The sequence below is a fragment of the Aquarana catesbeiana genome, linkage group LG10 (genome assembly GCF_042186555.1).
Source record: "Aquarana catesbeiana isolate 2022-GZ linkage group LG10, ASM4218655v1, whole genome shotgun sequence".
Classification (NCBI taxonomy): Eukaryota; Metazoa; Chordata; class Amphibia; order Anura; family Ranidae; genus Aquarana; species Aquarana catesbeiana.
This window is the reverse complement of record NC_133333.1, coordinates 143,884,492-143,906,556: the sequence shown is the minus strand read 5'-3', so window position 1 is coordinate 143,906,556 and position 22,065 is coordinate 143,884,492. Positions and strand designations below refer to the sequence as shown.

General features: G+C 41.4%; 1 protein-coding gene across 7 annotated transcripts in view; it reads left to right on the top strand.

Moving 5' to 3' along the window:
- PRKCG (protein kinase C gamma) overlaps positions 1–22,065 on the top strand; it is an 805,390-nt gene that overhangs the window by 621,707 nt on the left and 161,618 nt on the right. For all 7 annotated transcript variants that reach the window (XM_073602743.1, XM_073602742.1, XM_073602744.1 and 4 more), the window contains one exon: positions 15,477–15,633. In XM_073602743.1, coding sequence (XP_073458844.1) covers positions 15,477–15,633 — 157 coding nt within the window. The remainder of the gene's footprint in view (positions 1–15,476; positions 15,634–22,065) is intronic.

Genomic DNA, 22,065 nt, shown 5'->3' with positions numbered 1-22,065 from the left:
CACCTTCGTTCTTTATAGAGCCTTCGTAAAGAAGAAATAAAATGCGCTGCATTCAACGATCACAGATTTTGCAGCGTGATGAATGTGCTACCTACAATACGAACACTAGTTTTACTAGACCGAGTGCTTCCGTTTAGTTTTTGCTTATGAGCATGCGTCGTTTTTTTGTCCGTCGGACTAGCATACAGACGAGCGGACTTCGGGGTCCGTCGTACTTACGACGTAAAGATTTGAAGCATGCTTCAAATCTAAAGTCCGTCGGATTTGAGGCTAAAAAAGTCCGTTGAAAGTCCGGAGAAGCCCACACACGATCGGATTACCAGCCAGCTTTAGTCCGTCAGCGTCCGTTGGACTTTTGTAGACGAAAAGTCCGACCGTGTGTACGCGGCATAAAAGGAATCTACAGACTAAATCTGCCTGCCAGACATGGAGATTTTGACACTATTCTCCAGAAAAAATGTGGACATATTACTTGGATTCTATGGTCCCTAAAGGGTTAAATACTGAATGCAGTCTACAGCCCTTTCTGGAGAAGTAAATATCTTGGCTGTTTCTTTTCCTATTATTGGAATGTATATACATCTTTCCCTAATATATGTTCCTACATTATCCATTAACATTGAAAGTGGCCTCTAACTTTTAGTCGTCATTTTATTTAAAATACTTAACAAGACATCATCGATCATATATAGCCAATTGCAGTTTTCATTTACTTATTACCTTTGCTGAATGTTCATAATGAGAGGTGAACTTGGATAACATCTGGTGGTAACAATCAGTAACTACATTATTTAATGTCCTGTCTATTTAAACCTAACCCACGGACTCCTCCTTGCTCTGGAGAAACCAGCGTCCATTGGCTGGTGAAACGCGTCAACAACGTGACGTCAGCACGTCACTCCGGAACCACGTGCTCACTGTGGATGGAGTGTCAGCAGGGACCGAACAGCTGATGACCGGCTTTTTTCAAACCTACATGGTTGCGATATACGGCTAATACTACACAGCGGGGACATTGATCTCTTGGCAGGAATCTGGCTCAAGACTGACTTACACTCCTAGCCATTCATCTTCTGGGGTTGAGTATCGCTATCTGAGGACGCTGGAGGCCCTCTAGCTGGTGAGAGATGTATAGATCAAATCTATATCACAGAATATGCTCCTCTAGCTGTTAGCACTCCCCCTGCTGCCTCTGCCATTACTACGAATACCGCTGTCACTCTTCCTATGCCCATGATCTACTTATCCACACTGGCTAGCTTGCTGGTTATATCTGCTGTTTACCTTGCATAATATCTTGGGTTCCGGTCCTTTTGATCAATTGACCGTGTTGAATCAACTCAATTTATGGACTTTCACAAATACTCTCCATCCACACCCATCCAAATTCCCGATATAACACGCTCTTGAATGATGATCAATAGGATTCCATTAGCAGTTGCTTTGAATATATGAATTTATTCCTATATCATCAGTGTCTGTGAGTGGTGATTGGTGTTTGTATGAGGTATGCAAAGCCGCGGCTCCTGTGTTTTTAACGACAACGTTGTCATTTTAATAGGGTCTGTGATAGTCACTTACCATAGCCCGCCCCATGTTTCTGTAGTATCTAATTTGTGTGGCGTTTCCATTTTTGTACAATAAAATTTGATTTGTTTTTTTCTACATAGAGTTCGGGTGTTTTTCTGCCCTCTTAAGAGAACTTTATTCTCTTAGTTTTTTCTAGGTGTACAGGAGGAGCATGGAGCGATACTCAGAAGATAGGAAGCGATGTACAGGAGGAGTATGGAGTGATACTCAGAAGATAGGAAGCAATGTGCAGGAGGAGTATGGAGCGATACTGTCAGGGCTGGCTCAGCCCTTCCTTCTCTAAGCTGGCCACTCAGCTGTCGGCTAATTGTCAGTTCTCATCTCTCTCCACAGTTAACCAGCTGTTGTGGATCTGCTCGTCAGTCCCACCTACTTAAAGATCTCCAGCTCACTTCATTCCTGCCTTCGCCTTGGTCACATCACAAGAAACCATCTCCTGTGTTCCTGTTTAAAGACTGGCTTTGCTGACATCCCTTCTGGCTCCTTATCCTGCTTGTTGTTCCTCTACTTGGATCCCTGACTTCTGGCCTGGCTGATTACCCGATCTGGTTACTGAACTCTGGCTTGGCTGATTACCCGATCTGGTTACTGAACTCTGGCTTGGCTGACTACCTGATCCGGTTACTGGACTCTGGCTATGCTTTGACTATGCTTACTCTATTTACCTTTTTAATTTTATTAATAAACAAGTGTGATTTTACTGTACTTCTGTCTCGGTCTGTTTCATGGTTTCTGACAGTAGGCGAAGGCCATGAATTCAGAAGATACAGTCAATCTACTTGATGGTAATATTTTTTCCAGGTTGGATGAGCAAGATCACCGCATGGATCAGTTTGCCATGGCCTTACAAACGCTCCTGAGTCGCATGGCTCACCTGGAATCCCCCACTGTGGCTGCTCCGGTACAACCTGAGTTGCAGGCTGTCCCTGCTGCTGCGCCAGTCTTTGTGCAGGCACCTGCCTTGAGTATTACTTCTATAAGAGGTATGTCTGGTTCCGCCCCACTTCCCCAGCGATTTGGGGGGGATCCAATTCAATGCAGAGGGTTTCTCAACCAAGTTGAGATATACTTTGAGATGCTGCCCCAGGCGTTTCCCATGGACAGAAGCAAAGTAGGGTTCGTGATATCTTTGATTTCTGAGAGAGCTTTGATGAAGGAGCCACGTCATTGCAGCCCGTATGCTTGTGAAACGCATCACTTACCAGTGACGTCATTTCTCCTTGCCTGCCATCCATCTATGTTCCAGGACTCACTTTGAGTTTTGTCTCCACCGCGGCCAGCTTTTTCAACTTGCGGTGTCCTGAGCACACACAGCTACACGCTTAGCAAGCAGGAAGAACCCCATGACGGATCTGATGACTTTTCCCACGATGGATGCACTTTTAACTATTACATGCCTATTGATGACTTCATAGATATGAGTTGCCTGTACATGTGATTTAATACATTGCTTTTTACTTCTACATCCAGAGGCGCCTCTCTCCTTGTGCCTTCTCTGAGAGAGCCTTGGCCTGGGCTAACCCTCTATGGGAGACGCAAAAACCTCTTGTCTTGAGTTACCCTGAGTTTGTGACCTCCTTTAAAAGGGTATTTGACGTTCCTGCACGCTCCGCTTCTGCTGCCAAGTGCCTCATGTCCATCAAACAGAGTACGAGAACTGTTGCTGACTACGCCATTGAGTTCTGTACTCTGGCAGCAGAGGTTGCTTGGAACAGTGAAGCCCTCGTGGCTGCTTTTTCTCACGGTCTCTCGGATTCCATCAAGGATGAGATAGCAGCCCAAGATGTACCCACTGAGCTGGAGAGCTTGATCTTGTTTGCCATCCTCATTGACTCCACACTTAGAGAAAGAGTTTCTTTTAAGGAGAGCTTGCGGAAGCCTCCTGTATGTTTGCCTCCGAGCTTTGCAGTCCCACCCGTGCCTCCCTCACCTCCCATGCCTCCTGGTACTGAGTCGGTCAGGGAAGATGAACCCATGCACTTGGGCTTCACGCGTCTCTCTGCAGATGAGAGAGCCTTTAGGAGGAGTGAGAAATTGTGCCTCTTTTGTGGCCAGGCAGGTCACTTTTTGAAGTCTTGTCCTACCCGTCCTGGGAACACCCGAACCTTGAGGTCCTGTCATGGACAGACTTTAGGTGGTGTTGTATCGTCCCCAGTTATCCAGAAGGATAAACCCTGGTTTTGGTCACCCTTTCTTGGGCTAAGTCGTCTATCGAGATACAGGCTCTAATCGACTCTGGGGCTGCAGGCCTGTTCATTGATGCTGCCTTTGTATCAAAGCACTCGATTCCACTGCAGCTGCGTGACACTCCACTTGCCATTGTGGCTCTTGACGGGAGACCTCTACAGCCTGCCCATGTGACTCATGAGACGGTTCCATTGTCCATGGCCGTAGGGGCTCTTCACCATGAGATAATCCAATTCCAAGTGATTTCCTCTCCTAAATTTCCGCTGGTTATTGGTTATTCTTGGTTACAGAGGCACAACCCCTCTTTTGATTGGCTTCGTGCTAAGGTTCTCTCCTGGTCACCACAATGCAGTGAAACATGCTTCCAGAAGGTAACCAAGGTCCTGTGTACCTCTTCACTCTCCTCCCTGCCAGAGGAGTACCGTGATTTTAGCAATGTCTTTGACAAAGGTTAAGCTGGTAGTTTGCCTCCACACCGGCCATATGATTGCGCAATAGGCCTTCAACCTGCTGCCACTCCCCCTCGTGGCCGGGTTTACCCTTTGTAGGTCTTGGAGGATAAAGCTATGGAGGAGCATGTTGCAGACGCACTTTCTCGGGATTTCATCCACAATCCTCGTCTCCTGCTAGTGCTGGTTTCTTCTTTGTGAAGAAGAAGAGCGGTGAACTGAGACCTTGTATTGACTATAGGGGTCTCAATCGTTTCACGATTAAGAATGCCTACCCGATCCCATTGATTACAGAGTTATTTGACCGTCTCAAGGAAGCAGCTGTTTTCACTAAGCTTGATCTGAGAGGGGCTTACAATCTCGTGAAGATTAAGGAGGGCGACGAGTGGAAAACTGCGTTTAATACCAGAACAAGCCATTATGAGTATCTCGTAATGCCTTTTGGTCTTTGTAATGCCCTGGAAGTTTTCCAGGAGTTTATTAACGATGTCCTCCGAGATTTGTTGCAGTTATGTGTGGTGGTTTATCGCGATGATATCCTCATATTTTCAAGTCCCTGGAGAGCCACCACACAGATGTCTGTCGTGTGCTTCAGAAATTAAGAGAGAACAATCTCTATTGTAAACTGGAGAAGTGTGAGTTCCATCAGGAACAGGTTAAATTCCTGGGCTGTGTCATGTCATTTCCACTGCTGGTTTTTTGATGGACCCAGAGAAACTTTCGGCAGTCCTACAGAGGCCTCGACCCATGGGGTTACTTCCTCTGCAGCGTTTCCTGGGTTTTGCCAACTATTATCGAAAGTTTATTTATAATGTCTTGTCTCTGGTCAAGCCACTGACTGATATGACCAGAAAGAACGTTAACCCACAGAGTTGGTCTCCGGAGTCCATTAAGGCCTTTGAAAATCTCAAGGCTGCCTTTGTTTATGCTCCTGTGTTGGCACATCCTGATCCTCCGTTACCTTTTATCCTTGAGGTAAACATATGAAAATACTTTACATAAAGTGAGTGTACTCTCATACACCGACCTGATATCTAAATGGTCATATGTTTTCCCCTTCCCTATCTTCCCTTGATCCTCTGTAGCAGGGGATCATGGGCTTCTGGTAAGCAGTAACCCTCTACTCATGGTGGTGGACTTTTGCACCAGTTCTTCATTTAATTCTGGAGTTTCCACTATTTATGGATGGACACTATATTATATTATTTACAGTTCACGGGTGATACTGCTATATAGGTTTTTGGACACTAATTTACTTGGCCCATTGTCTTTGTTATGCAATTACTTCTGGGCAATATATATATATATATATATATATATATATATATATATATATATATACCGTATTTATCGGCGTATAACACGCACAGGTGTATAACACGCACATTAATTTTAAGAGGGAAGTTTCAGGGAAAAAAAAAAATTTAAATAAGGAACTTTGAAGCAAAATAAGGGTCAGTGCCCATCTGCAGTCTCACCATTGCCACCAATGCAGCCTCATCAATGCCCATCTGCAGTCTCACAAGTGCCATCAAGGCGACCTCATCAGTCCACATCAATGCAGCAGCCTCACCATTGCCATCAATGCAGCAGCCTCACCATTGCCATCAGTGCAGCCTGATCGATGCCCATTTGCAGCCTAGAGGGGACAGGGAGGGGGGCGGGACAAGCGCCAAAAGATTATATACAGTGAGAATCTCCTATGATAGACAGAACAGTGGTCCAATGGCGGCCCAGGAGACGGGACTTCCTATTACAGAGGCCGCCAAGTAAACAGGAGATTCTCACTGTATGTAATCTGACAGCGCTCATCCTGCCCCCCTCCCTGTCCCCTCCGAGGCATCTAAAATTGAAGTATTGGCGTATAACACGCACGTGCTATTTGCACCCAATTTTTAGGGTGAAAAAGTGAGTGTTATACACCAATAAATACAGTATATATATATTTTCTATAGGCACCATGTCTATCTGATATTTATGTTTTTTCTTTCACTAATTTTATGGTGCACATATTTGGAAATATGACCATTTAGATATCGGGTCGGTGTATGAGAGTACACTCACTTTATGTAAAGTATTTTCATATGTTTAGCGCGATTCTATGTTTTTCCATTTTTGATTACTGTATTTATGTTGTGCAGGAGAATTGCTGCTGTACTAATTTTTCACATGTCACTTCACTGGTAATCTTTGAGATTGGGTATATGTGCTCAATTGTTTTATATTGACCTTAGCGCAGTTTTTATTTTCTTTTTTCATTTTATCCTTGAGGCTGATGCTTCTGAGACTGGTGTTGGCACCCTTCTGTCTCAACGTCCTAGCTCTGAGAGTGCTATGCATCCTTGTGGCTACTTTTCCAAGAAATTGTCACCTGCCGAGTGCAATCACGAGATTGGTGACAGAGCGCTGTTGGCAATCATTTTAGCCCTGAAAGAATGGAGACATCTCCTCGAAGGTACCACTGTGCTGGTTCTCATTCTTACTGACCATAAGTATCTCACATTCTTGTCTGAGGCTAAATGCCTCTCTCCCATAAGGGCGCGATGGGCTCTTTTCTTGTCAAGTTTCAATTACATTGTCTCATTCTTACCCGGTACTAAGAATGTAAGGGCTGACGCCTTGTCACGACAATTTTCCTCCACTTCCAAGTTGGAGTCGGTTCCGGTTCCTATGATTCCTCCTGATCGTATTCTGGCTACAGTTCGCACCAGTCTTACTTCTCCTTTGGGTGACAAAATTGTTGCTACTCAGGTCGATGCTCCTCCTGAGAAACCTTGTGACCACTGCTTTGTTCCAGAGTGTCTCCATACTGCCGTGCTCCAGACTTACTATTCTCCCAAGGCAGCTGGCCACCCTGGTAAGAATCAACTCGTTTGCGCCATTTCCCAACAATTCTGGTGGCCTAGTCTACGTGCTGATGTAACTGCCTTCATAGCTGCCTGTTCCGAGTGTGCTCAGAGTAAGACTCCACGACACCTTCCAGTGGGCCTCCTACAACCCATACCCAATGAAGAGTGGCCCTGGACCCATCTGTCTATGGATTTCATTGTGGAGTTGCCCAACTCTCAAGGCAACACAGTTATCCTTATGGTGGTAGACCAGTTCTCAAAGATGTGTTATCGTATCACCCGCAGTCTAATGGGGCCACAGAATGAGCCAATCAGTCCTTGGAGCAATTCCTACATTGCTATATTTCTGAGCATCACAACAACTGGTCAGACCTATTACCATGGGCAGAGTTTGCTCACAACAGTGCCTTGAATTCTGCTTCCCGATTGTCTCTGTTTATGGCGAATTATGGTTTCCAACCTTCCATGCTGCCTGACTTGTTTGTTCTGCAGAGTATTCCTGCACTAGAGGAGCATCTTGGTGGTCTTCGTTCCACTTGGGCACAAGTCCAGGAGGCTTTGCATACGCCTGCCTGCGCCTTCCTACCAGGTTGGGGACAGGGTCTGGCAGGCATCTCGCAACCTCCGACTTCGTGTTCCCTCACTGAAGTTCGCACCTCGGTTTATTGGGCCTTTCCGTATCCTTTGCAGGATTAACCCAGTGGCTTACGCGTTGGACCTTCCTCCTAGTATGTGCATCTCAAATGTGTTTCATGTCTCCTTATTGAAACCGTTGGTCTGCAACCGCTTTACCACCTCGGTGCCATGTCCCCACCCTATACAGGTTGAGAACCATGAGGAATAAGAGGTACAATCCATTGTTGACTCCCGTAGGTTCCGTGGGCACATACAGTACCTGGTGCATTGGAAGAGGAACGCTCCTGGGTCTCATCTTCGGATGTACATGCTCCTGCCCTCCTCCGTGATTTCCATAGATGTTTTCCCCTCAAGCCTGGTGGTCCTCCAAGGGGGAGGGGTCGTTCAGACGAGCAGGGACTTGGTAGGAGCAGTTAGGTGTCATGAGTAGTGACTGGGTAGAGCAGTCAGGAGGTGACACGAGTAGGCTGTAAGCTTTGAGCTCATTCAGCCTTACTGGGTGTAATTATGAAAAGTGAAACATCCATTCCTCCTTCACATAACACATCCTGGTGATCAAAATGAATGTTGCAACTATGATCAGGTGACCTCAGACACACACACTGCACCATAACAATCATCAGATCACTGGAGCGTCTCCTCTGCCCAGCTTTGAGTAGATACATCTCCCCTAAATCAAATCACTTGTCTGTGTATCTTATGCTGGCTGTCCTGTGTGTTCACTGCACTATACATGCATTTCTTTCTCTCACACTGATGTGTGGATCACACCCCATGATGAAAAACATCCAGTCAAAACCCAGGAAAGGCAGCCAATCCTGGGAAAGCTGGAGAAGAAAGAGGGGATAGGGTATGTGATTGGGCACAGATGACATGAAATCCTATACTGTACAAGGTACAAGCCTTAATTTAAAAAAAAAAAAAAAAAAAAACTTTCGGGTTTACATTCACTTTAAGCCTATATAGAGAATGAAATTCTACGACTCAGTTTCAGTGTTGTTAGTATTTAAAAAGCAGTAGTATTTGCATAGACAAGAATGTTCAGATCTCTAAAACGCTGATGCCTTGCCTGGAAATTAATGAGACTTGGCAGCTATGTTACAGCTTGAGATGCATGGCTAACTGTTTAATTGTTTTAGACTCATTCCGTTCAGCTTCAAATAAGCTTAAATGTGCAGTTATTTGTCTCTGTTGCCACCTTGTGGAGAATATGTGCCATCAAATGTCAATCTAACACCTAACAGAAGTGATACCCCTTAGCAACAAGCCATAGTTAAAAATAACCTTTATGCTAAACTTGGATTTCTATCTCCTGATGTGTGCACACATAAAAACAGTATTCAAGCTGTCCTCTGAGCTGAGCATTGCAACCGTGCCATTGCATGAATGTAGATTATTCTGCATTCTTAATTCTGTAGATCAATATGTAAAGTGTAAGAGATGACAGAGAGAGCTTGTGGTTCGGCTCATAAAATTTGGTAACATTCCTAAAAAAAAAAAGAAAAAAAAAAAATCACTATGCCTAAATGCCACTAAACTTAAATCTATATTTTAATATTTATCGTTGCTGGGTGGCCTGATAGGATAGGTAAAATTTACAAGGCTTTACCACCTAGTTAAGCATTTTTTTAAATAATAATTTGATTGTAATTTGCAATTCCTATTGGCCTCAGATGAAAATAACGTTCACTTTTTTTGAAAATAAACATTCTTATCCTAGTGTGCTTTGTACATTGAGCCTCTAGTCAAGACCCAAAGCTACTAAAGTAACTGATTTGTCACTTGCAATGGGGACACTCATGCATGCTCACTCCCGAGCCCTGCTCTTTGTGCCCATAAAACATACAGAGCAGGGCTCGACCCCACCCCCTCATTCCTAGTCCCTGGCATTAATTGACAGCACCTGAAGGTAATGGCTGTTGTTGCTGTATCTGAACAAATAAGAAACAAGAGAGCCGAGAGAGCCTCAGGTCTCGTGTACGTCCCTGGATAGAGATCGGACTCAGGTATGTAAAGTATTTAGGGGGGTTGTGGGGGAAGCTGCATGCATGCAGAATGCTTTTTTACCTTTCTGCATAGAATGCGGTAGGGTAAAAAACCTCCTGCCTTTATAATCACTTTAAAGAGTAACTCCGCTTTGTTGACAAAAAACAATTAACCACTTAAGGACCGAGCCTCTTTTTTACACTTGTTGTTTACAAGTGTTGTTGTTTAAGTTAAAATCATTTTTTTTGCTAGAAAATTACTTAGAACCCCCAAACATTATATTTTTTTTTTCTAACATCATAGAAAATAAAATGGCAGTCGTTGCAATACTTTCTGTCACACCGTATTTGCGCAGCGGTCATAAAGGTGCACTTTTTTGGCAAAAAATACATTTTTTTACATAAAAAAGTAAGACAACAGTAAAGTTAACCCAATTTTTTTATATTGTGAAAGATAATGTTACTTGGAGTAAAGTGATACCCAACATGGCTTCAAAAATGGGCCTGCTTGTGGAATGGCGACAAACTTTTACTTAGTAAAGGTTTACAGGTAGGTCATTTTGCATGAAGTGGTTAATTTACATTACAAGGATTTTGACAAATTTTGTTGCAGAATCATACCTTTTTCTGCTCTGAAGAAATAGCTGTTCTGTCCTTCGCATACTGTGACTAGTTCAGTATAATCAGCTGGTGCATTCTGCATGTTTTGATGAGAAAAGCTCCAGTGTCTACATCCATTTAGAAGTATGTAACCCTAATAGAGTATCTCACCAAAACTAAAATTTCTATTGCAGAGGATACCTAAAATTAGACTTGTAGCTTAGTGCTTCTTGGAAAATCAGTGAGCCAATTACACAAGAAGGAAATTTCTGGGGCATTCCGTACACCAACAGCATACAGAATGCTTCCAGGGTATTATATCACATTCAATTATACCATAAATTACAGCGGCTACAGGTTGAAAAGGAAAGATAATATGTAATATGGGGAGCCTGGGATCACCAACCCACCATTTGTAAAAGTTTAACTGTCTTTATTGTTCCGTCAAAAACAGGCAAATAAACCAGCTTTCTTAATCAAAGCAAATACAGATTCCTTAGTTCTGGTATATTGCAAACAATATTATGGCTCATCGCAAGCATACCAGTCCCGCATCTGGCTTAGGGTTCCCAACTGCTTCAGGGTACAGGAAAAGTTGCAGGAGCTCATGAAATTAAGTCTCATTTGCCAGACAGCCCAAACTTTCTCACAGCTGTGAACTACTCTACTCCATCTTACAGACGGGTGCTGACTCCTTCCTGCCCCTTTTCAAGCCTCCCTTGGAGGGGAGTTAACCCTTTCAGGACCAAACGACTAGTAATTAAAGTTTGGAGGCTCTTTACCACCCAAAGTCGCTCTGAGCCTCTGAACTTAAGGTCCAAAATGAGGACTTACCAGTCCAGAGAGTACTGCAAATTCAGTCCTCTGTTCTCCAACCAGACTACCCCAGAACCCCTCACCCTGCATGGGTGAAAACCTCTGAGTACTCAACAACATCCCTTATTGTCCCTCTTAAAAGGACCATAATCCAAATAACGAAAAAAGATGCCTGCCATCCAGGACACATTCCCAGTGTCCTGTACAAATAGCATTAAATTACAATATGGCTTGTTTAGCAATTTTTATATGCAATATTGTTTTTTTCTATATTTTTGTAGGAAAGTGGAGTCAACCTTAAAATCACTTCTTATCCCTTCCCTAATTATCAAGCCCCAAACCAAACCTTGACACATTTCCTAACCCTAACACTCAACCTTGTCTCTCCTTTGTAATCGTAAAGGAGTTGTAAAGTCTCAGGGTTTTTCATCTTAATGCATTCTATGCATTAAGGTGAAAAACCTTCTGTGCTGCAGAAGCCCCCCAGAGCCCCCCTTTTTCTTATGTGAACCTGATCGTTCCAGCAACGAGAACAAGCCCAGCAAGTCCAGCCGCTGTCTCGGGTCCTCATTGGACAGACTGATAGAAACAGGACCCATTGGCTCCTGCTGCTGTCAATCAAATCCAGTGACACGGGAGCCAGAAGGCAGGGCAGAGTCCTACTGTCTGTGTCAATAGACGCAGCAGCAGGAGTCCTGCCTTCTGGCTCAGGAGCACGCCTGCACAAGTGCCCCCATGTAATGTGGCTCTCCGTGGGTGCACCCGATGAAGAGGGGGACCCCATAAAACCCTTGCACAGAAAAGGTAACTATATCATGTTTGTTATTAAAAAAAAAAAAAACAAAGCTTTACAATTACTTTAATCCTAAATCAAATTACCTCGACCCTACCTTAACCTAGGGTGCCAAGTACTGTATAATATAAATACAATGCATTTGAGATGTGGTACTTGTGTATATATGTGTAGATGTGGCCACTCAATGATATTTAGTGTATGAACTCTAATGCCGCGTACACACGACCGGACTTTACGGCATAGTTGGTTCGGGGCACCGGAGTCCGTCGGACAATTCGATCGTGTGGGCTCCAGCTGACTTTTTTTCCCCAAAAGTTCGACAGACCTAGAAATAAAACTTTCAAATCTTTTTCGACGGACTCGAGTCCGGTTGAAAAGTCTGCTCGTCTGTATGCTAGTCCGACGGACAAAAACCGACACTAGGGCAGCTATTGGCTACTGGCTATAAACTTCCTTGTTTTAGTCCAGTCGTTAGTCATCACGTACGAATCCATCGGACTTTGGTTGATTGTGTGTAGGCAAGTCCGTTCATTCAGAAAGTCCGTTGTAAAGTCCATCGAAAAGTGAGCAGGACAAAGTCTGCCGTAAAGTCCGCTCGTGTGTACGCGGCATAAGTGAGTTTATACTTTCTTTTTTGCTATTTTTTAGACCAACACTATAAACATATTTAATAATAGCTCAGCATACAGATCTAGAATTTTCTATGTAATGCTGAATCTCCTATCCAAATTGCTGAAGGGTTAAAAGAATAAAGAGAGGAATGTCAGAGAAAAGAACAGTATGATGTGATTTTCTCTCTGTTGCACAATAAGCCTTTGACTATATTTCTCCCTATTTTATCAAAGAGATTAAAAGGTGCTAATGTCTCCAAGCTGTAATTCAGACCATTGAAAGATCAGACACTATGAAGTTTTTTTTTTACTTTTTTATACACTGTTTAGAGAAGGCTCTGCTTGCTGCTGATCTAATCATTACTGAACACATGAGGGAAGCTACATTTCTCTACAGTGTAAAATGTGAACATTGATGTATCATTGTTAATAATTCCGGTGTCTCTTTCGCAGACTGTAACAGGTGCGGAAAAATTGGGCTTTAGGTGTCGGTGGTGCCTTCACACCATAACCCTGTAGAGGTACTTTTGATAAAAGCAAGAATTTGCCTTGCTGTCAAAAATTGCAATGATATGCACCTGTCAACGGGTGCGGAAAAATTAGTCTTTGGGTGTCGGTGGTGTCTTCACACCGTAAGGCTTAATGTACACGGGATGTTTTTACAACCTCTCCTGAATGATTTTACTTGACAGATAAAAACCCACGTTTAAACACACGCGGCTATCCGTTACAGAAAAATATTTATATAAAAATCCATTTATGTTATAGAAAATTATTTTCTTAATAAAAAACATAAAAATAAATGAAAAAAAAATTTTAAAAATCTAAAAAAAAAACAAAAAAAAATGAATTATTATTTTTACATTGTATTGTTTTTTTTTTTTGTTTTTTATTAAGAAAATAATTTTCTATAACATACATGGATTTTTATATATATATTTTTCTGTAACAGATAGCAGCAGGTGTTTAAAATGTTTTATAATATGTTGTTGATATTTTTTAATATTTGGTGAAAGGGATGGTATTTATAGCAGTGCCGATACCTTTATCCCTTTGTGTTATTTTACATCATTTGAAAGCAGAGTTGTATTTCTGCCTTCTGTTGCAGCTCTTGCATTCCATCCTGGTTAGATGTTTCTGTGCAGAGCGTGCATGCCTGAGTAGTTGAGCATAGACGTTCCCTAGGTTACGCTTGCTCTATATTTAGACATTGGGTGATGCCGTGGCTCCACCCCGCTGATGAAGTCCCATAGGACATAATGCATACAGGAGGAGGAGCCACATTCTTAGACATCACCCACTGCTACCTGAATGTATTGTGTGCTACCATGTTTTACTATACCAGCCGTCCAGCGGATGTTTTATATGCTGCACACAAAATGTAGAAGTCTGTAAGTTACTTTTTTTAATAAAGCGCAAGTTGTATTATGATACAGGGAGCACTTAGATTTCTTTTTTTGTCCTATATTTGCCATCTGGATGACGGGGATTTTCTGATCTGCTAAGGCAGGTTTACATCTGCCTACACCCCCCCCCCCTTTATTTCCCCGGGTTAGAGGGAAAAACTGCGACTCTTAACCTGACTGTGGATACAGGGGTCAATATTTTTGAGGTGAGCAAAGCTACCCTTATGCTGTTGGTGGGCTATTTACACTTGGAATCAGGGTCCCTGCATCTCTGGATTTATTCACACAGGGATCTGAACACTGTTGTGTCTTTCCTTGGATGTGGACTTTTATTCACTATATGATATATGATTTATTTGCGCTGCAGTTTCATATTAATAATGTACTGATATATAGTGCGTTAAACGTACAGTAACGCAGTTATTTATACTGTGTTAAACATGCAGTATTGCACAGATATATACTGCGTTAACCGCTCAATAAAGCATGGATATATACTGCATTAAATGTGCAGTAACGCATGGATATATACTGCGTTAAATGAGCAGTAACGCATGGATATATAGTGCGTTAAATGTGCAGTAACGCATGGATATATACTGCGTTAAACTTGCAGTAATGCACTGATATATACTGCAGGAAACCTGCCCTGACAAATTACACAGACACTAAAGTAAAAATGAATGGTCACACTACACGGCCAAAACTGACACTAAATTAAAAATGAATGATCACACTCCACTCACACTGAACTATCACTAGATTCACACTAAACTGATATTCTACACTGACAATGGAATCACTATAGCACACTAACTTGCTAGCAGCTTGCAAATGTTCTATCTCTTTCCATGCCAATATCACACTGCAAATGGCCGCTATGGGGAGAAATTTTCATAGTGTGAGCGGGACTAAGAGCAATGAGCCATGATTGGATAGAGTCATCATTACTTTCTCCAGTCATGGCTCTGACAGTGCTCTGTGCCCTGATTGGGCAAAGTTTCAGCCAATCAGGCCTTCCAGTGCACAGTGCGGAGGCGCAGTGCACTGTGGTAATTCAGCGGGCCGAACAAATGGTTGAACACCCCGATAATTTGTTCGCCCAACTCTAGTATGAGCCTGGGAAAAAAACTCTGCTAATGTCGGCTTTTAGAGCTTTGCCATGTGAAATGTGTCCTATCTGTATACAGGAGTGGGCAGATAAACAATTTTCTAGGGTTTCAAGAACTGAGCTACAAATTATCTGGAAAGTTGGTATTACGTGTTAATTTGTTCTATTAGGTAACTTCAATAATTCTTCACTTGTTTTCTAAAATCTACCCTCTCGCTTTTCAGGTAAAAATAATATAAAGAATTAAGTAAATGGCTAATATTATCAGGGCTGTGGAAGCACACTGCAAAAACTCTGTTAATAATTAATCTTTATCTAAATTATTTGTTTTGGATGGGGTTGTCCTTTAGTTTTTTTATGTTAATTTTATTCTGTTAATTGAAACATTCCGAAAACATGAACACACGCAAATATTTTGTTTCTTTATTTGATTTCTCAAGTATGTGAAGCTCGAAACCTTATTCCTATGGATCCCAATGGCTTGTCAGACCCATATGTGAAGCTGAAGCTCATACCAGACCCAAAGAACCTGACCAAACAGAAAACCAGGACTGTGAAGTCTACGCTTAACCCTATATGGAATGAATCCTTTATATTGTAAGTAAGCTGTTCTTCCCTTATACCATTAAAGGGGATGGTATTTTTTAATGCTTTAGTATACATATCAAAGCAATCATCTGAAGAATACCAATAATCTCATTAATGTTTGATAATTCTTAAAAACCTTGTTGCTAGTTTGTAAATACATTTGTACAAAGAAGGCAGACAGTTGTAAGGTATACATGAGATGTAAACATTTTCTTCCTGCTAATATGATTTTGCCTTGCTTATTATCTTCCCTCACTGCATGTCTGTTAGACAGGGTCTGTTTGATTGAAAATAACAGACTCTCTCAAGTCTCTAATGAAGTGAAACACCCACAGTGCTCCTGATACATGCAGTCTTTTTCCTATGCTTTAGGTGACATAAAGGAGTTTGGGAACATACAGTGCCTTTAAAAAGTATTCATACCCCTTGTCATGTTTCAACCAAAAACATAAATGTATTTTATTGGGATTTTATGTCATAGACCAACACAAAGTGGTACATAATTGTGAAGCGGAAGGAAAATGATAAATGGTTTTCAAAATGTTTTACAAATAAATATCTGAAAAGTGTGGCGTGCATTTGTATTCAGCCCCCCTTACTCTGATACCCCTAACTAAAATCTAGTGGAAACAATTGCCTTCAACTTAGTGAGCAAACAGCATCATAAAGGCTGTTCTGCCCTCATTACACATGGCTGAGGTATAATTAGACAGACAGCTAACTCTCCTCCCTTAACAACTCATTGAGGCAGGCGCTAGGTCCTTTTTTCAACTTTTATTACAGGGAAGTTAGACTAAAACTAAAATTAAAGAAATAACATTCGATCAGTGTATACATTATACAACATATACAGTCCTGACACACTAGTCTAACTAGGGAAAGGGGTTATAAACATACCGGCGATGTTTCCAGCTGATGATAGAATTGCAGCTGAGAAGATGTGGTGTACTCTGGAGAAGATGTAATATGGCTACTGGGGGCTGTCTCTCAGACCTCATGGTCTAGTTCACTAGAATGATGGGAAATTACAGTGGCTTTTAAGCAACAATATGCCTACCTACAGTAAATAATCTATAAAACTATAACATAAGAAGCACTTGCTGAAGCCATGACAAAGGCCAGGGAACACACCAGACAGGTCAGGGATAACATTTTGGAGGAGTTTGAAGCAGGATTAGGTATTAAAAATATATCCCAAGTTTTGAACATCTCACAGAGCACTGTTCAATCCATCATTCAAAAATGGGAAGGGTATGGCACAACTGCAAACCTACCAAGACATGGCCATCCACCTAAACTGACAGGCCTGGAAAGGATAGCATTAATCAGCGAAGCAGCCAAGAGGCCCATAGTAACTCTGGAGGAGCTGCAGAGATCCACAGCTCAGGTGGGAAAATCTGTCCACAGGACAACTATGAATCATGCACGCCACAAATCTTTATGGAAGAGTGGCAAGAAGAAAGTCATTGTTGAAAGAAGTCCCATTTGGAGTTTGTGAGAAGCCATGTGGGGGACACAGCAAACATGTGGAAGAAGGTGCTCTTGTCAGATGAGACCAAAATTTAACTTTTTAGCCCAAAAGCAAAACACTATGTCTGCTAAAGACTTGAGACTGGAGCAGAGGTTCACCTTCCAGCAGGACAATGACCCTAAACATACAGCCATAGCTACAATGGAATGGTTTATATGAAAGCATATTCATGTGTTAGAATGACCCAAAGTCCAGACCTGAATCCAAATGAGAGTCTGTAGCAAGACTTGAAAATTGCTGTTCACAGACACTCTCCATCCAATCTCACAGAGCTTGAGCTATTTTGCAAAGAAGAATGGGCAAACATTTCACTCTCTAGATGTGCAAAGCTGGTAGAGATATACCCAAAAAGACTTTCAGCTGTAATTGCAGCGAAAGGTGGTTCTACAAAGTATTGGGCTGAATACAAATACACACCACACTTTTCAGATATTTATCTGTAAAACATTTTGAAAACTATTTATCATTTTCCTTCCAGTTCACAAATATGTGCCACTTTGTGTTGGTCTATCACATAAAATCCCAATAAAATACATTTACGTTTTTGGTTGTAACATGACCAATTGTGGAAAATTTTAAATGGTATGAATACTTTTTTCAAGGCACTGAACATCTTTATTTATAGTAAAAAGGTATATACTGTATATATTTCTTAAAAAGATAAATGATACTTGATCAACTCGTATAAGGTGTGAATTTTAATGGTATGAGCTGGCACAGATGAGTAAATAAGCTTTGAGGCCATATTATGAAAACCATTCAAAGAAAATGGTTGGATTTTAAGATCAGTTGTCTTACAACAGGTTAGTGATAGAAAGAAAGCTAATTTTTAATATGTGCAATAGGGATGAGCCCGATGTTCGAGTCGAACGTAAGTTCGACTTGAACATCAGGTGTTTGTCTGTTTGCCGAATAGTGAACAATTTGGGGTGTTCGCGGTAAATTCGAAAGCCGCGGAACACCCTTTAAAAGTCTATGGGAGAAATCAAAAGTGCTAATTTTAAAGGCTTATATGCATGGTGTTGTCATAAAAAGTGTTTGGGGACCTGGGTCCTGCCCCAGGGGACATGTATCAATGCAAAAAAAATGGCCGTTTTTTCGGGAGCATTGTTTTTAATAATGCTTAAAGTGAAACAATAAAAGTGAAATATTCCTTTAGATTTCGTACCTGGGGGGTGTTTATAGTATGCCTGTAAAGTGGCGCATGTTTCCCGTGTTTACAACAATCCCTGCACAAAATGACATTTCTAAAGGAAAAAAAGTCATTTAAAAGTACTCGCGGCTATAATGAATTGTCGGTCCCGGCAACACACACAAAAGTTAATTGATAAAAACGGCATGGGATTCCCCCACAGGGGGACCCCGAACCAAATTTAAAAAAAAAAAATGCATGGGGGTCCCCCCAAATTCCATACCAGGCCCTTTAGGTCTGTTCCATAGACTCCAACGGTGTTGGCTTGTTCGAAAAAAGTTTTTGCCTGTTCGCATGTTCTGCTGTGAACCGAACCAGGGGGTGTTCAGCTCATCCCTAGCAACATCACTTACAAAATTACCTGAGAATCATTGACTGGCTACAGCCTGGCTTTTTTTTACCTGCTCAGCAAATTTCTATAGTCAGCGGGTCTACCTTTCACTTCTTCCTTTTCTACCTGCTATCGGTTTAAGGCTTCTTTATTGTACAGGGATTAACTATTAATATCTTTGTATATTTTTCCATCTCTTTTTCAAAGCATAAATGAAATAGAGTAGTGGAATAAAAATGGGAGTAAAACTAGAGATGGGAAGGCCTGGGAAAAAAAGTTGAAAAACTGAAAAAAAAAACGTTTTTTTTTCAGTTGTTTTTTTTCAAAGCCTTTTTTCATTTTTGTTTTTTCCAGAAGAATTGGAGAAAAACAAAGAAATTTGGATTGTGTTCTTTTACAATTATAAATAATATATCTATGACATGGTATTCAGACTATATAACATGAAGACCTTAAACCATTTGCACCCAAGTCCAATTTTGCAACTTTGACATGTGTAAGTAAAACTGTACATATCATCACAACTGCTTTGTGCATCCAGGTGGATTATACCTTTATTTTTTTTCAGGACAAATTGGGCTTTTCATATGGTAATGGATATCTCCTGATTTCTTTTTATTATCAAAGAAAAACTGGCCTATTTTTAAATTTAGCTGTATATTTCTTGTTACTACCATAACCTACCCCAAAAAAACAACAATAAGTTCTCCTGCTCCTGACGATAGCAGCAATACCACATATTTGTATGTCATTTGTTGTTTGTACCCATAGTACAGCCCAGAAACAATAGTGTGCATTTTTCTTTTTTTATCCTAGCTAAAACACACTAATGTCCCGTACACACGGTCGGATTTTCCGATGGAAAATGTCCGATCGGAGCGTGTTGTCGGAAATTCCGACCGTGTGTGGGCTCCATCGGACATTTTCCATCGGATTTTCCGACACACAAAGTTTGAGAGCAGGCTATAAAATTTTCCGACAACAAAATCCGTTGTTGGAAATTCCGATCGTGTGTACACAAATCCAACGGACAAAGTGCCACGCATGCTCAGAATAAATAAAGAGATGAAAGCTATTGGCCACTGCCCCGTTTATAGTCCCGACGTACGTGTTTTACGTCACCGCGTTCAGAACGATCGGATTTTCCGACAACTTTGTGTAACCGTGTGTATGCAAGACAAGTTTGAGCCAACATCCGTCGGAAAAAATCCTAGGATTTTGTTGTCGGAATGTCCGATCAATGTCCGACCGTGTGTACGGGGCATAACACTGACGTTAACTGACCCTGATACTTTTTCTATCTCTGCAAAGACAGAGAAAGATACAATGTATCGCTCTCATCCATTCTCAGAGACAGAAACTACAGGGGCAGGCTTCACAGTGACTGATCACTGTAATAGCCAATCAGAGGCTATCACAGTGATCAGGTGACAGTTCCAGGTCCCAGTCCTTAGTACAGGGCCCGGGGCTCATGGTGAGACCCCGGTCTCTGTGCTGGGACTGCATGGAACAAAGTGAGAAACACAAATATACAGCCCAGTTCAGTGTGGCCACATATTTGTGTGATGTCGGCACCAAGGGGTTAATGAAATATTTCTAAGACTGTATGCAAAGTCCTAAATTATTATTATTCTCTCAGCTTAAGAAAAGCTAATCCTGGAACAAAATTCAAGTAATACTGTATTTCTCAATGCAGTTCTCAAACAAGAGAAATATGCATTTTTGCAACAAGGGGGCACTGCAGGGGAAAGGCTGTAGTTTAGTTTGCTTGTGGACTCCATCTTGTACCTCTTACAGTTGTGTGATTGTTGGGATACAATAGATGATAGTTTCTGTCCTTGCAGGCCTTAATTGACAGGTAAGAGGGTAAATTTGTCTGACATATTAGATTATCTTTTTTTAACCTTTAAATGATTCCTATTAATGTTCTCCACCATCACAGCATACTGCTTCCCTATTGTCTGGTCAGTACATTGGTTTTTCTTTTCCTCCTCTCAGTAAAATAATGAGACCAACATCTAGAGTTTGGAAGCATTTCCACATTACAACTTCTGCTGAGAGCGAAGCTGCAATTTGCAAATATTGTGAGAAGAAATATTCTTTTTCAAATGCTACAAAGATGACACACAAGATCCGAGCATGCCAGAGGAGCCCTAAAGATATAAAAAATACTTTATGAAATGAAATGATGAAGACCGTGATGAAAGTGCAAGTAGATTTTCCCTCCAAAGTTCTCATTCTAAAAACTCTCTTTTATCACAAAGTGTTTCTTTACCAGCAGCATCTTCAAGTAAGGAAGTGTTACAAACCACAGCCTCCCAACAATACACAATATCTTCATTTATAGAGAAAATGACACCTGAAAATCAGAAGAACATTGATCAAGCTCTTGCAAGAGCAATATATGCTTCTGGACCAGCATTGTCAAAAACTGGAAATGCATATTGGCAGGAAGCTTTTAAATGATTATGAGGGAAAGGGGAGAAAGGGGAGTGGTTAACTGTTCTCATTTATATGTTTGGAAAGGAAATATGGATTTTTAGTCACCAGTGGTAAAAACAAATTTTATTAATAACAATTCACATATAATACTAAAAAAGTCATATAAAAACCTTTACTGTAGCATCCTACAGTTAAAAATTGATATCTCCAACTCAAGCCGTTATATCATGGGTCAAAGAATCAGAAGACCCTAATAATGATCAACACGGCTGAAATAAAATGGTAGTATTAATGGAAGGCTCTACATGTTTCATGAAGACCACTTCTATCTATGCCATAAAACAATGCAGCACAGGTACATTGAGAGATCCTCCTCAGAAAACAGCTGGCGCTCCCACCCCCTCGGGTACAGGTTGGCATAGGAAGGGGCATAGCATGTGCCCATTGCCACTAGTGGGAGCTAGTGAGGCAAAAGACATAAGACCTGAGAATAAAGTTCATCAAATCAATAACAAATTCGTCCTGTTCTCTGTCCTGTGGACCCTGTGACAAATATGACCATACTTGTTTCAACACCACAATCATGGAGGACTGCAATATAAGGCTTTGACATCAATCGTTACTAGCCATGCTGAGTTGGGAATAGAGGTTCCTTACAACATTTGTCAGGCTAGGAAAAATTTGCACATGCAGTCCCATGGGGCAACATTTTACATATATAAATTGTTTCAAAAATGTAACATGCCAGTAGGTAGAACTCTTACGTTCCACAAGTTACTTCAGCTTGATGAAAAAAGCAATGATATCAGTGTCACAATTAATTTGACCACCATATTTAGAATGATATTGGCACATCTTAGTTTTCCAATTAGAGCCCTGATATTGATCCATCCTCAGAAAAAAAAGATTTTTTTCCCTGAAAAAAAACAGGGACATTTTTTTTTC